Source organism: Talpa europaea (genome assembly GCF_964194135.1).
Source record: "Talpa europaea genome assembly, chromosome: 14".
NCBI lineage: Eukaryota > Metazoa > Chordata > Mammalia > Eulipotyphla > Talpidae > Talpa > Talpa europaea.
Window position 1 is genome coordinate 50369855 of NC_140082.1, and position 16380 is coordinate 50386234.

The 16380-nt window shown below is 33.6% G+C and overlaps 1 protein-coding gene across 1 annotated transcript in view; it reads left to right on the forward strand.

The window, feature by feature from the left end:
- Window positions 1-16380, forward strand: part of RYR2 (ryanodine receptor 2) — a gene marked incomplete at both ends in the record, with an annotated part of 627990 nt that overhangs the window by 570072 nt on the left and 41538 nt on the right. The window contains 5 exon segments of the mRNA XM_084254295.1: window positions 143-216; window positions 9667-9747; window positions 10568-10656; window positions 12017-12145; window positions 14438-14542. Coding sequence (XP_084110421.1) covers window positions 143-216; window positions 9667-9747; window positions 10568-10656; window positions 12017-12145; window positions 14438-14542 — 478 coding nt within the window.

Consider the following 16380-nt stretch of genomic DNA (forward strand, 5'->3'; position numbering starts at 1 on the left):
TGTTGGTGGATATTAAATTATGTTTTCAGTGTATTTACCTTTGATTCACATGTCATGATACATGGTTTATTGGCACTTGTTCTCCTGAAAAAAAGAAAAATTTTTATTAGTTTTCTAAATGTTTTTCTCTCTGTTATTATAGTGTCCTTGACCTAAATGCATTTGAACGACAAAACAAAGCTGAAGGACTTGGGATGGTGACAGAGGAAGGATCAGGTATTGATCATTAAGTTAAAAGAATCACTTGCCTCCCACCACCTTTATACCCTGAAGGAAGTGAGTTCTCAATTATCTTTTCAATCCAGAGAGATACAAGGTTATTTTTAAATTACTGAATTGCTATGTAACACATTTAAGTTAGTAATTGGCCACTCACACAGATTACACCCAAAACCCAACCTTCCATGTAGGTCATTAACTCCTTGTCTTAGACCTACTATGGGTGGCTTTTCCCCTCATTGGGTAGATAAAGATCTCATATTAGAGAAAGATCTAATGAAAATTATAAAGACATAGATGAATCCAGTTAGAGAATGCTTGACTTTCTTTGATCATTTTAGCAAATTGTCAGACTTTCAGACTTTCTTCTACTTGCTTAGATTTGCAATTTTTTCAGCTCCTTCAATCCACCACCATTCCTCTTAGCCCAATTAGCCTTCTCTCTCACATATTCTTTGCAAGTCTGAATTGTTTGCTGAAAGAAACTGAAGAGTAATTTTTATGTTTATACAACTCTGATCATTTAATTTACATATGCAGGAAATTAGCAACTCAATCTTAGCGTTTTCTCTAAATAAATGTGTGTATAAACTAAAAGAATTAACACATGGTCTTTTAAAGCAGAAATAACTACAATCACTTTAGTATTATGAAGAAATTTATCACCCTATTTTTTTGTTTTGATTCATTTATTCTTTTGTGTTTGACTTTTACATTAATTCAGTTTTAGTAAGTCTCTCTGTGTTTATCTGTTTTTGTTTGTTTGGTCTGGTTTGGAGTTGTCATCTTATCAATGTGCTAGTTTTGGAACATTGGGTACTCTATAAAACTAATCGTGTTGCACAGAATAAATTTTATCCCATCTGCCATTTCTTCCATCTCCTGTTTGCCTTTCTGAATTATTTTACAGTTAACCAATTTCTCTAATCATCTCTGTATATTTTTGTTCTCACAATAGCCAAAAGAATTAGCTGCATATTTCTGACTATATTGTAAAGCCTCATTTGTATATACTTTAATGCTGCTACACCAACATGGCTCTTATGTGATTTTATTTTCTGCTTGGCTTATATGGTTCAATCATCTAATATTAGTCATATGATGATTTAATTGTATTAAAAAAATCAGTAGCAGCATTCTGAATATACACAGATTTTCTGAAAATGAGTATCAGGCCAAATAATGTCTCCTCATCACTAATGTTTGTGTTAACAGTTCCAAGACCTGGCCTGAAGGCCCCATCTGGAGAACTTGGAGCCACTACAAATCTTAAGGCTCATTATCTGCCTGCCTCTATCTTCTCACAGAAATCCTGGGCATTTTCCAGCTGTAAAGTGCCTAAAAGTGAATGAATTTTCTTTCCAAAGTCTTGCTCCCCTGTCATGGAATTGGAAATCAATTCCAGTTTTTCGTGCAGTTACTACCTAATATTCTAGAAGCCCTGAAATAATTCCATTAATCATTCTAAGTCTCTGTTGACACCAGCTCCCATAAAGGAGTAGTAACCACACAGGTTTTTTGTTTGTTTTTAAGCAGGTTGCCTACCTTTTGTCAGCTAGATTGGATTGGAATACCATGTGTGAGTCCCAAATCAGAAGTAACCTGGTGCTAGTGGCCCTTCTGAAGTGAGAATTCATTACATCTCACAACACAAGATTGGTTTGACTTTTTTTATTCTTTCTCAACACACATCCAAAAATAATTGCCTTAAGTGATTAACACGTCTTCTATTTCCTTACAAAAAGCAAAACCAAAACAAAATCTCAACTTCTTTTTTTTTTTCCCCATTTCATTTTCTTTCGACTACTGTAAATGTACTACTTTCCCTTCCTCAGTCATCACTCATGAGCGTGGTAATTATTAAAAATAAAACATCTTTTATTTATTCGCTCTTTATTTGTTGTCAGCTTTCTGTAGCATCTTGATAGTGACAATATTTTTTGGCACATTGTTTTTCCTTTTATAGACCATTTTAAAAGTAGATTATTTAATTTCCTTCATCTTGCATCCTGTTATTTTTTAAATTAATTATCTAGCTTTCTGTTATTTTTTCTTCTTTTCTATGAGGATGTGCAATTATTAACATGTTAGATATGAAGGGGCTATGGGCATTAAAATTATGTTTTTGGATTTGTTTTGTTCTGTTTCTTTCATTTGAAAACAATTATGGTGGGACCGGTGTTTGCAGTGGTTGTGTACGTGGATGAATCATAGAACGCGTGTGGTAGTCTGCCTGTGGTGTTTTTGTCTTGGACATAATGTGGCTTTATGGCTGCACTGACTGGTGCATGGGACGTCAGTGGTCACGTGTACTAAACTGCCTTTTCCTGGCTAGTGGGTTCTGCCCATTTCTATTCAGCCATTTAACGATCAACAGAGTTATTCTCTATTCCTTTGAAAATATCACATACTAAGTAACTTCTTGACAGAAAAGCTATCATTCTTGAGACTCAACTCAAAGAACAGTAGAAAAAGCAAATATTTATTCCTCAAAGTAATATAACAAAGATGTCATTGGGACTTCAAAGTAGTTCTAAAAGACATTATATCTGATGGTAATCTAGAAGGGATGAGATTTTTGAGTAGGATCAAATATGTCAACAAAGCTTTAGAGATTAGTTGTACTTTCTGAATATATACTGTTGCCTTAATCAAGAGACCAATTAGGAGAACATGCAAGGGCAACTCATTTGCTCTGTTGAAAATTTACTATTTCCTAGATTAAGAACTCCTATGCTGACTCTACTTGTTGCCATAATTTTTAAAATTTCTGTCTTGCACTATTCTTTTTTCCCTCCAAGATTTTATAAAATTTAAGGAAATTTTGTATCTCTATAAAAGAAGGAATATTGATCATCCCTTTGAAATATATAGAAAATGCTGAAAAATACAAATCTGCTAATGATATTATTGTTTCAAAGCTTGAGGCTCAGACAGGATAGACTCAGAAATGAGAAAATAATCTGATCTAAATCATCTGCACTCTGACCAACTATTAGGCTAAGTCTCTTCCTGATGATAAAAAAAAAAATATGCCATGGAACATGTATAATTTGGAAACAAGAATTTTTTGATACCCACAGCCTTCCAATGAAGTATTTCCCCATTTTTGAGATGAGACTGAAGGAGAAGAAGGTTATTTGGCTTGTCCATGCCTCCCACAGTTTAATGTTTCATGAACCAATTCCTTTCCTCTCTCTTACATATTATCTCAGGACTTATTTTGTGCTCAATATTGGCTTAGGTGTTTTGGATTTTGTTGCCCCTTTACTAATTGTTTGTTGATCCTTTCAAGACTCCAATTTACAGTTAATGCTATACCCTTGTCACGGAGGCTTTAATATCACTTTGGAAATTTTTATTCCTTAACTTCTTTAAGTTTCATATATAAAGATTTCAGATTAATCATTTATATTCATTTTCCTATGTGTTATTATCATGTAAGTTTGCCCTGTATCCTTATCCCACTTTACTAAATTTCCCCCATTGACAAAAGTCTGAACCTCCCACTTGTTTAAAATCGAAAGGTCCTTTAGCAAGTGTGTTCGGTATATGTGGTGTGTTCAATGTTGTTCTCTCTGTATATTTTTAATCCTGTGTGGTTCCTTTTAATGTATAATGAAGTTCAAAACCAAAAACCTATATGAATATTTAAAATTTCATTCCATCCTTGGATTTTTATTTTTTTCTCAGAACCATTTAACCTCATTACTAAATCATTACAAAGCTTGAAAGTGCAATTGTCCTTCCTTCAAACTTCTTGGAATAGAGTAGAATATACTACATTTTATTGTTACAATGTTCCTAGGCTTCCTAAGCAAGATGAAATTGAAATTGTTAAACTAATCTGAATCCTCAGAAACTTTTGATTAAAAATTTTTATATATGACATTAACTACCAATTAACCTTCCTAAATTTCTGTCTGTATCTGGAAATGCATTTGCACCAAGGCCTTTAATGAAATATTTATAGTGACCTCATCAAGTTTATGTGAAGTTGAAGTAAGAAGGAGCTATTTTCTTATTGATTAATAAAAATTAAACCAAAAGTTAAATATTAGATGCCCCCAAATCTTGGCTACTGGTTTTAGCGCTTAATAATTTAGTGACCGTCCAGAGTTACAAAGTCCATTAACAAGTGTAGTCCAGTGCTGTGTCATTCGTGTGAGTAAATTTTTTCTTCGGTGGAAGCCTATTATGTTGGCTCAAGGCATTACATAGGATTTCTTAACATCCTTGTCTAGTATTTAAACTTTGAAGCACTCAGTCAAAATTGAGTGACTATTATGTGCTAGATGGTGTCCTAGATATTGGAGATGCTTTAGGAGCTTAGTGTTATGGACAGCCTTGTCAACAACTTAACTTTAGAACAATGCTCTATGTTTGTGAGCCTATGGAGTTGAAATAATTGGCTGGTATCACAACAGAAGTTATGGGGTCTGAAGTAGAAGTTTCTCTGATAGATAAGAAAAGCAAAGAAAGATCTTCCAATGGGAAGGCAATGCCATGTACAAAGTGTAAGGTACAAAATACATCAGAGAGCAGTTCTCCTTGTGGCTGAAGCTCAGATGACTGAACTAGGGGATGGAAAGATCGCTTCTGGGAAGCCATTCTGGGCCTTCTGAGAAGTTTGTGCTTTCTGAGGCTATGAGCATCGTTAAATATATTAACACTTAACTGATAATATGCGTTGTATGAAGTTCTGTCTGGAATAAAATTTCTAACATTTATTGTTCAAAAATATTTCTGGTAGAATTTACTAACATTAAAGTGTATGGATTTCTTCTTTCTCAGTAATACTAATATGCTAAGTAGACACTGAGCTCTGCAAAAATAGTAACCACCATGATTTCCTCCAGTACATTTGGGCTCTAAGGTTATGTTTAGTGATTTATTATAAGGAATTCTTCAGAGGCTGCTTTTCATAATTACTGTTAAAAGAGCCAGCCTGTTCATCTGAAGAGTGTTGTAATTGAAGTAGTTGTAGGCTACAGTGTGTAAAATGGGTGTCACAACCTGAAGGCAGAGAGATCAGTTAGAATGCTGATGAATGAAATGGATTGAGGATGATAAGGATTTCAGTTAAGGTAATGACAATTGAAAGGCTTTAAAAAGATGCTGTAAGAGAAACCATCTGCAAATCTGATTTTAAAACAGGGATTTTTTTCTCTCCATAGTTAATACATACTTAATTCTGTTATCAATGGGACATACCTAATTTACTTCACATTGTGATCATTTTTATTGTCCTCAGGGTGTTTCCTTAATTTAAATAAATGCACTAAATGGGATTTGTAATTATTTATCATACCCAAACCTAGTGATCTATATTTAAAAATCTAGGTCTTTAGAATTTATGACTTCATACTTTTGAAACTTCACATTTATGTCTGTTGTACTTTTCCTATTTCAAAGAACTTATACTTGTTTGAACCAACTTGATTCTCTTAACAGTCCTACCAAGTAAGGTCAGGTGTTTGTTAATCTCCAGATCAGTGATGAAACAAAGACTCAGAAAGGTCAATTGATTTTCCCAAAGCCATATACTAGAAAATATTTCATGCATTTTAATCTTGATGAAAACAAGGTCACAATTTAAATAACATAGATATAGTGATTGTTAGTCAAAGATCTTATTGACTACTCATGAGCTTTATGAAGTTTAGAAACTATGCTATATGGGTTTCAGAAAGACTATATAATGATGAAATTATTTGTTTATTGCCCTCTCTTCCATTAGTCTATGACCTTCTTGAGTCATGGTTGCGACCGTTAGTCTTTTTTTTCCCAGCACCTCTCAAGCATGTAAGAGACACTATATGGATGTTTATTGAAGTTTACTGGATTCATAGTCATTACATGTTAATAGTGCAGGACATTAGTCAAGTAACTTAATTTCTCAGTTGTTTACAGAACCACAAATTGGGATTCTTCTCACCTGTTTTATAAGATTATTATAAACAAGTGATGAGAAAATATATCTAGAACAATGCCTAGCACATTGTAGTCACTAAGTATTCATTGTAAATACATTTAAAAATTTTTATTCTTTGTTAGTTGAATTGCAATGTAATTTAAGCAGCCATATTTAAGCCATTTAAGCAAGGACATTAAGATTATCCACATAGAATCAAATACCTGACTTTTCACTACTTAAAAATATGCTTAGTCTTCAGTTTTACCATTATACACAAATAAATTTAAATCCTCTAAAGATCAGTGGCCAGAATTATTTGCTCCATAATAGTGAGGGACTCTTGAGATTTATTTAACAAGAGGTTATAGGGAATTATTTGGTGGGGCCAGGCTTGTTTCATACTACTCATACTTTTATCTTTGCCTTACTAATGATATTGACTGAAAAAACTTTACAACATTTGGTGATTTTAGTCTTCTGGAAATGATCTTAATCCATGTATACACACACATATACTAGATAATCTTGTTACTTCATTAATTTTATTAACAATTATTGATAATTCACTTTCAGTTAATAGTAATTATTAATAATGGTTAACAATTAAACGAAACTTTGGAGACAAAACTGAGATCTTTGAGCTATGTCCATGATTATTCTAAGCGTTAAAAGCAAAATTGTTTTTATTGAACTTAAGCTGACATGTATTTTTCATATTAATTGTATAAACCAATTTCAAATAGAACAGTGACCTTTAACTGCGTATTAACTTTATTAGATCTCTAAAACAGAAATTGCTTTTTACTGGTAGGTAGAATAAATTAGGTCTACCTAATTTTACTTCCAAGTGATTATTAATAGTATTTTGGTCCATTAAAATTAGATGGATTTTTGAAAATATAAATGCATTTAATAACTAGGCACAAGTAACTGTATTCATCACCTGGACATGTTGTTTCCTTCTATATTTAATGTTATTGCCACTGCTATTAACAATATTAACCTTTCCACAATTTATCAAAATGGTCACATAGATTTTGAAGAGCCAATGAGGTAGAAAATATACATGTTTTCTCATTTTGTAGGTGAGAAAACTAAGGCTCAAAGGATGAATTATATTAAAATAATTTTATTATTATATTAAATATATTATTATATTAGATTATTGTATTAGATTATTATATTAAAATAATTCTCCCTTTACCAATTTTATAAATTTTAAGATCTTTATATTAAAAATTAAACCAAATGCTCTTCCCAGTATATACATTTGGCTATCATGCAGGTTTACAAGTAAGATCTTAAGGGTGTAAGAGCACTTTCAACTACATTTTACTCCATTTCGTTATTTGTTAAGAATCTCATCTTACAATGGAATTTCTTTTGCATTCATCATAAAATAGACTGCTGATCCTGCACCTTCTGCAGACATAAAGCCATCATCCATCTCTGTTACTGCACCATCTCCATGCAGCATGGGCAATGGCAGCATTTTAATCAGGCAGTAATGTATTCATTAAGCAGCAGCACCCCAGTTTATACGTGCTGTCACCTGAGGGTAAATGATCTTCCTCTTCCTCTCCCCTCCCCTGTTGTTCTGCTCTGTGCAGCATGTCCTTATGTAAGTGAAGTACTTGTATGTGTTTCAGTGTACAGTCAAGAAAACCCTGTGCATGCCGGCTAAAAATGCAGCCTGAGTGATAAACCACTGTGCCTTGTACAGAGCGTTTTTAGGTGCACAGGTAGATGATGTGGTAATTTTTTTTTTCGGTGTTATCTTTTCTGATTGCTTTCAAAAAAAGGTTTCTTATCCCACATTGACTATATGAACATTGAGTGTACTTACGTGGTTTATTGATTCAATTTTCTGAAAAGAAGAAAGAAAAAAAACATTATAGATGGCTGACAGTAAAGAATCAATAAGTCTATGTAAGTGACTCAATATTTTGATTTAAATATGATTACAAGACTCTTCTGATTAAAAAAAGCACACAAATGATACTAAGTATCATCAATGAAGAGTTTACTTTGCTTATTAGCCTGGAGTGTTTCTCCTTTTCTTCCCTATCCAGTCATGAATGTAAACACTGAGGAATGGGCTTATCAGCCATGTATTGAGATTCAAAACAATGTGCTTTTAAATTTAACACTTAAACTTGACACAGAGCTGATTTGTATACTTGGTGATTTTTAGTTCAGTCACCAAATGTCATATCTTACAGGCTAACAGGGAAATCAGTACAGTGATTTTATACTTTTTTTAATGTTTATATTAGTTTTCAAAATGGTTTTGCTTCCTAACCCTCCCATTATATGAAGCCTCTCACTTTGAAAGTCACAGACTGCAGACTGGTAAGTCCATCAGCTCTCTGTCATTATGATTGTTCATGATTTTAGTTAAAGTACACACATGATCATTGCATAGTTTTCTTTCTTAGCCCAAAGTATTTCCAGTCTGAAAAGTTATTATTTTTTAAATACATTAATACATTCATTTACAATGCCACTTTTGTCATCTTGCTTTCTGAACAAATTTAGATTCCAGAGCATATGCTCATGATGTTGTTTTCTTTTTTGCTGGCACTCTATGCTTTTAAAATCAACTTTCATTTGTGTGGTGCTGTTCTTTTGTTTGTTTCTCGCTTTATGTTTTTGCTTTCAGAGTAACTTGTGATCTTGCTAATTTAAATTGCAATAGAAGTAAAATATGTGAGCCCTTTTCTGAGGCTTTGTCATTACCCCAGAAATATATTTAGCTGGTAATGAAGCAGAGAAGCATCTATGGCTATGAGATGCCCCTCTTTTCACTTTTCTTTGTTAGGTTTAGCTCTCATAGCATGAACCGCCAAAGGCTTTCATTTTGTTTGATAGTTAGAATTAGGTCTGCTTTTCGGTTTTCCCTACTGTAAAATGAAACTCCAACCAATGACATCTCTATTTTAGATTCCTAACATCTTTTACTTTTAAAAAATCTGTAAACAAGTGAATAAGATAGTTACTGAAATAAATTAGTAAATATTCTCTAGGCATTTATAGTTTTCACAAAAGCCGTGTAATTATTCTTTAGTGAAAAAACAATTCTTTAAAAAAATTCTTGCCCATTTTATATGCGCATGATGCCTTTGCATTGAATCATTCAACCATACTTTGGGAACAAAACACATTTAACTTTAGCATTATAAGAGACGAACAGATCATTCCTACATATACCTTACCAAAAATAAAAAAAAGTAGTTTAAATCTTCAGGTTGTTTCTAAAATGTTGCCAAACCCATGCTGCTACTTTTAACAGAGAGAAATCTGAATTTTAATATTCCAGTGTTCTTTTCTCACAAAGAAAAAGTACATCTATCTGCCAAGCGCATGATCTTATGAGCTTCAGATAGAAAAGTGGCTATGATTTGTGACTGTTTTTGGTTCAGAACAATGCTAGATCAACATGCAAGTGTTATGGAGGTGGGGGGTTAAGGGAGGGACAGGTGAGGGTGGTTGATAATGTCCGATGTCTGATCCCTCTGGATTTTCTGCAGGAGAAAAGGTTCTACAGGATGACGAGTTCACTTGTGACCTCTTCCGCTTCCTACAACTGCTTTGTGAAGGACACAACTCAGGTTTGTGAACCCCTAGAGCATCTGATGAAATCAAGGAAAAAGTATTTTGAAGCCACTCATAATAGGAGCCTGTTAGTTCCAATTATGTTCCATCTTTTGACTCAACTTACAATTCTTGAGCGTTAATCTGTTTGCATTAGCACTGTGACATTTAATATATTGCTTTGTTGCTTTGGAAGTCCTTTGCAGCCATTTCACTGAATTCTTATCAGTTATTATGTTAGAGAAAACAAATGATAGGTAAAGAAATACTTAGATTAGGTAGTCATCTGTAGAGAAAATAGCTAGCTATATTCTTTTGTACCACTTGTTTTTAACTAGGAAATCTACTTCATTGTATTACATAGTATAGTATATTTCCATTCATGTCTAGTCATTCTTCCACTCTATTTATATATTTAGCTCTCTACCAGACTTGTACATTCATGAAGAAAGGAACTATATCTTAATTTTACCTTTGTTTACCCAGTACTTACCACAGTCCTGAGGAACAGATGGTTACTGAATAAATAACTTCATTATATCCTCAGAATACAAATCCTTCTAAGTCATTCATTTATCCAAACCTTGGAATCAAGAAATAGGTGTTAGCTACAAAACTGAATATTGATATACTGTGAAATACCTTGATATGTTTTGGGAATGATTATTCACTTAAATGGGAAATATAAAATATTTCTGATATAGATTGTTAAATAATACTACCATCAACAGAGATTTTGTTTGCTGAAACATTATTTACTTTTGAAGTTATTGGAATAGCTCAACTCATTTTGAACATTTCAGTGGGCTTTAAATAACATATTTTGATCTTACATAGATTTTCAAAATTATCTGAGAACTCAGACTGGCAATAATACAACTGTCAACATAATCATCTCTACTGTAGACTACCTACTGAGAGTTCAGGTAAGTCTGCTTACATATTAAAGGGGTTCAGATGAAAGGAATTGGTTAGTTGAAATAATGAGGAAGAGTTATTAAGCTGATATTTTAATGTCAGTTATGAGCAGACAGAATTTTTCAAGGTATTTTTTCTTTGACTACAGTCTTTCAGCAAGTCTTTGGGTGAAATGTTCCTATTGATTTGCCTCTGGTCTTGGCTTCTACTTTGCTCATTCTTTTCTTTCTCTAAGTAAAGATTCTTTCTTGCTTTTTTTGGTTTGATGGCATTTTAAATTCAGTGTCATTTTGCAAAGCACCCACATGATCAGCTGCTTCTTCTACACTTGTTAGATAAATGAGGGAAAGTATTTGAAATGTTCTTAAGAATGGGAAAGACCTTCAAATTACCTGTCATATACTTAAATAATAGTCTATGGTTAGTTCTTTTCACTTGTCCTTATACTTGAATTAATTTTAAATTCAGCTTAATATCCATGACTTAAAATCTTTTTTATATTGTAGTGGTATTTACATATTAATAAAACAGTGCCTGAAGGTGTAGGTTTCCTAAATTATAAAAGCATTGTGCAACTTTTATTTCCCTCATGAGAGAAGCCAGGTTTAGTACTTTTGAAAACCACAAATTCACTCTTTCCATGTTTTCCCCTTATTCTTTGCATGTATAATGTCCCGATACTTTTTTTTTTACTTAAAACTTAATAGGGAAAAAAAGTGAATTTTTGAAACAAGTACATCAAGAAGTATGTGGAAAATATTTGTGATTTTTAAAGTCATGTCTCAAAACCCAAAATGTAGTTTACACATAGACTAAATTGTATTATTGTTGAAAACATCCTGTTTGAAAAGATTGATCTTATTTAGATGTTTGTTTATAGATGTTGTTAGTACTTGTAAGTAGCCCAACCTGTTTGTTCAGGAACAGTTAAAAAAGCAAGGGACATCTTGGCCAAGGAAATTTTATTACCTTTGTTAGAGAAAAAGGAAACCAGATGTCTGTAACCACAAAATATTACTCTCTGATTTTTTTCATTTTTGTGCTCTCATAGTAAACATTTAATTTTGCTTGATGGTTAAATATGAATGAATCTTATTAATCCTTATTTCTATGAAGTTTAAAGTCATCTGAAAGAAGGATTTTAAAAGCTCAGTTTTCTGCTGCTTCTCTCCAGGTGTGACTTATATCTGTAGAGGATGTGATCATTTTATACATTTAGGAAAATCGTTGCCAATAGTATTACCTCACATATATTTTTGTTTGCTTCCAAATCTGTAATTTAAAATGATTTCCTATCATAGAATCCAAATTGGACAGATTAATGATAGCTTCAGAATGTGCCTTAATCCTATCATTTCTTTTGTTTAGGAATCAATTAGTGATTTCTATTGGTATTATTCTGGAAAAGATGTTATTGATGAACAAGGACAACGGAATTTCTCCAAAGCAATTCAAGTAGCAAAACAAGTCTTTAACACTCTCACAGAATATATTCAGGTAAACATTTCTGCTATCAATGAAAGTAAAGAATAAAAAAATGCTCAATGCCCTAAGTATCTTCCTATTTTCATCCACATTTCCTGTTGGCCCCTTGCACAGATTCTTAGCGAGTAATCACAATTAGTATATTTATACCCAATAAACTTGCTTCCCCCTTTAGAAGACTGAAATATCATGAACTCTTTCGAGGCATGAACCATAACATGGAGTCTGTGGTATTTCCAGAACCTGTCATATGTATTAACACGCAGTACTATGAAGGAAGCAACAGAGAGAGGGAGGAATTTGGGAGGGGAAAGGAAAGAGTGTAGAATTACTCCGCATAGTATTTCAGTGAAAATGAGGAAGTTTTAAAGAAAACTTTATTAAAGAGAACATAATATTTAAAAACTTCATTTTAGTATCTGTATATATAATAATATATAATACAAGATAGCTAAAATTCCAAATACCATGAAGCATTTACCATTTTTTAAAAATATTCATTTCTTTGGCAAATCTTCCACTCTTATCCTGCAAATTTTTAAAAGATTTCAAAAATTTTGTTTTTTTTTTAAATCAACCAGAAAAATTTTTCTATTTCTTAGAAGACCAGCCAGTCGTCTTTTCTATCTTCTTTGTCATTGGTCGATATCATCCTCAGGCAGTCATTATGTCTGAAAGGTCATAACTAGGACAAACAAGAGCTTGCTTATTATAGCTTGCTTCTTTGGACTAAACATCATCTTGTTGGGGGAATAAAGTTAAGTAAAAATAACAGATTGTATTCTCAGAGTCTAGTATAGTTACAGGTGTTCATAGAATGACTGAGTGATGGATGATTCACGGCCAAGTGAAGCTGGCCAAGTGCTTGCTCACGTAGGATGGCTTGTTCCTCACCACCACTGGGTTCATTCTCTCCTTTTTTGATCTCACTAAAATGCCTTGAGGGATCTTACTTTTTCTGTTTTGCCTCTGGGTAGGGAAGATAATCATTATGTTAACATTCCAAAATGAAAAAGCCACATTTGATAATTCTTATAACTTTTCTTTAAATCCAATAAAAGCAAAATTGAAATCAGGACTATGCCCTGGGTTTCTCTATTCATTTCTTCACAGCTTCTCCTCTTCCTCCTTGTCAGCCTGAGGATTCCTCAGGTTTGAGGCTGCTAGAGGGAGGAAGGATTAGGGAGGAAAGTTCTTTTTCCAAGGCACATGTCATCCAAGATGAATGGAGCTGGCCTTCCTGGTGGCATCTGTGTTCTTTCTCTAATAAAAGAACTTGACCCTCTCACTGCCTTAAGTACCTGAAAAATGCCTGTTTTCACATCTGGTTTTGAAATATCCCATGGACTTTGTACCTCTAGTGCCCCTTATCCACCTTGGAATCACATTACCCTTTGAGATAGGCACCAACAACATTATACTGGGCAAAGTGACTCCCTACTGAGTAGCTCATATCAGAAACATGTATTTTTTTTTTCTCACCTTTGCCTTTCACACTTAGGATACCAAACCTTGTCCTACCCAACTTTCCCAACTTAGAGATAGAAACCAAGCACTTCTGGTGGCTCTTTAGAAGTCTCCTTGCTCATTTGTTAATAAATAAACAAACAAACAAACAAACAAATAAATAAATAAATAAATAAATAAATAAAGCAGCCCATCTCCTCTCCCTTTGCAGTGGAGGTGGAGGGGGGAACCTGCTCACCAAGTGAAGAGCTAGAGCTCTCTCTAAAATCTGTCTCTTCAGCTTCATCCTCTTTACATGCTGAGAGTGGAAAGATCTAGCTGTAGTTTCCCCTTCCCAGGTCCTGAGTCCACTACCTTGCTTTTGGGTTCTCTTGCTTCTTTTTTATAAGACTGTCTAGCAATAGACATAATTACCCTCAGGCTTAATTAAGCCTAATCTTAGATTCTTTTTATTCAGGGTAGTGACTACTGATTGATTTTGCTTTAGCCCAAACAGCAGGACTCTTTTCCTCTAAATAGGAGAAAGCAGACCTAGAAACAGGACACCATTCTATTTTCTTAGTGTTTTATTATTCATACAAAAACAGGACATGAATATTTTTGATACAATGTGGGGTTTTTTTTAGGGGGTTGCTATATTAAACATTTCAAAGAAGAGTGTGCTTATCTCCTAAGGGTGATAACCATTTCTATCCTTTCATTTGGGGTTCTACCTAATCAGATAACCTTTGGATGAAAAGAAATATAAACACTAAGTTAGTTTGTTCCTTTAGTATAAAGTCCATTTTAGCAATTAAGTGATCAGGAATGATTGTTATGTGTCTGTTTCTGCCCCAGGGTCCTTGCACTGGGAATCAGCAGAGTCTGGCCCACAGCAGGCTATGGGATGCGGTGGTGGGTTTTCTTCATGTATTTGCTCACATGCAGATGAAGCTGTCTCAGGTACATTATCTCCCTCCATCCTAAAGGACAGACTGGAGGCTAAAATAATTGGCAAATTAACTATGCTTTCCTATGTTTGAATATTTTCTAGATCGGTTCTTTATCTTTCACTCTATATTAAAAATGTTTTAAATACAATAATTTTATGTAGACTGACAGGAATGGAAGCCATTATTCAAATCTGAGAATGAGGAGATCAAGGAATTTAATTTAGCAGAGAAATAAAGCAGTGCAGTCCCCAAACATTACATATTTTACAGTCCTTCATAGACATACTTCTGGGTCTATGATTACTTACTGGAATTTTCCTCCTCCCTACAGATAATTTCAAAAATATTTGTAACCTGCTATAAATCCCTTGTTAAAAGGAGATGGTTTTTTTAACAGAAAAATAACAAGCATTTGTTCCCAATAGATGACATTTCACCCATAAGCAGATAATTTAACTTTGTGAAAATCAAAGAGAAAAAAAAAGATATAAGGATCACAGTAAAAATAAACATGTTTTCCACCATGTTTTAATGTGAATGTGTGAGTACCTATTGAAAACATCAGCATGTTGTTTTCTCACTACTGTATCTATTTCATTTGAAGCTAAGAGATGCATAAATAGAAAAATTCTTAAATGAATATTCAGTAAGTCTGTCACTTTGATGTGGTAAAGTTAGATGCAGGGTGCTGAGATTTGGCATATCAGTCAGAAGGTTGGGTATTTTGCAGTTCAGGCAGAGGAAAGATGACTAAATTTAAAGTCAGGAGAATGCCAGTCCTGGCCCTGTGTTTCCATTCATGGGCCCCATGAGTGAGAACCAGCTCCCTCTCCTCCTGAGTTGACCCCCTGGATGACAAGCAGGAACATATTGTGAAACATAAACCAAGCCATACACTGGTTAAAGTGATAAACAGAAATTTTTAGTATGCGTCCTGAAGTAGGAAGAAGAGTCCATCATGGGCTTAATATTGCTGGATATGTACAAAGGTTAATGGGAAAATTGAAGAGTAGGAAGGACTTTAGCAAGTACTCAGAAAGGCTAGGGAAGTGGCAAATTATGAAGGGCAGTCAGTATAAATGTGATTGGGTCAGCTGTGTGTGCTAACTAGCATTTTTTAAATAGAAATCTACTCTTGAATAAAAGCTGGGAGACACAGGTCCTAGCCTCAAGTGGTCATTGGAATAGACAATAAATTCTGTTGACAACCTTGGGTTTTTCTCAGGCAAGCTCTCTGAGAGACTAGGGTCATCTTAGGGATGCAGCTTTAGGCTGTTAGAAGCAGTGATAGTGTTCATTCAAGTTTTTTATATATAAATCAAGTTCAAAACTTAGTCAAGAAAGGGCTCAGAGGAGCCTAGCTAGAATTAGGTCAAAGAAAGAATTTTTGTAAATTTATAACTGTTGGTAATGTCAGTGAAATCAGGGAATATCCTGATCCTGTCATCCATTCATTAGTGACATTTTAGTAAGTAAATGAAACTAAAAGCAACCAAATTTATATACTCATAAAAGAGTTGTCATCCTGCTGTATTTCTGTCATTCTATTAACATTAGAGGTTACTGTGTAATTGTTCACAGTTGTTAGATCTACTCAAGATAATTACTTTTTAGAAAGAAGTCTCATCCCTTCAGAAATATAGAACTTTAGTTTCATATGTAGCAAATTCCGAGTGAATAAAATGACACCTTGTATGATTTTTTTAAAGGAAAAATGTAGTTGAAAAAAAATGTGATGATTTGTAAGATTATAATATAGATGTATATATTCCATGTTTCAGGCACAGTATCTAAGCACAGTGACAGACACAATATATCTATATAAAGATTTTTTTCTTGTTGAAAAAT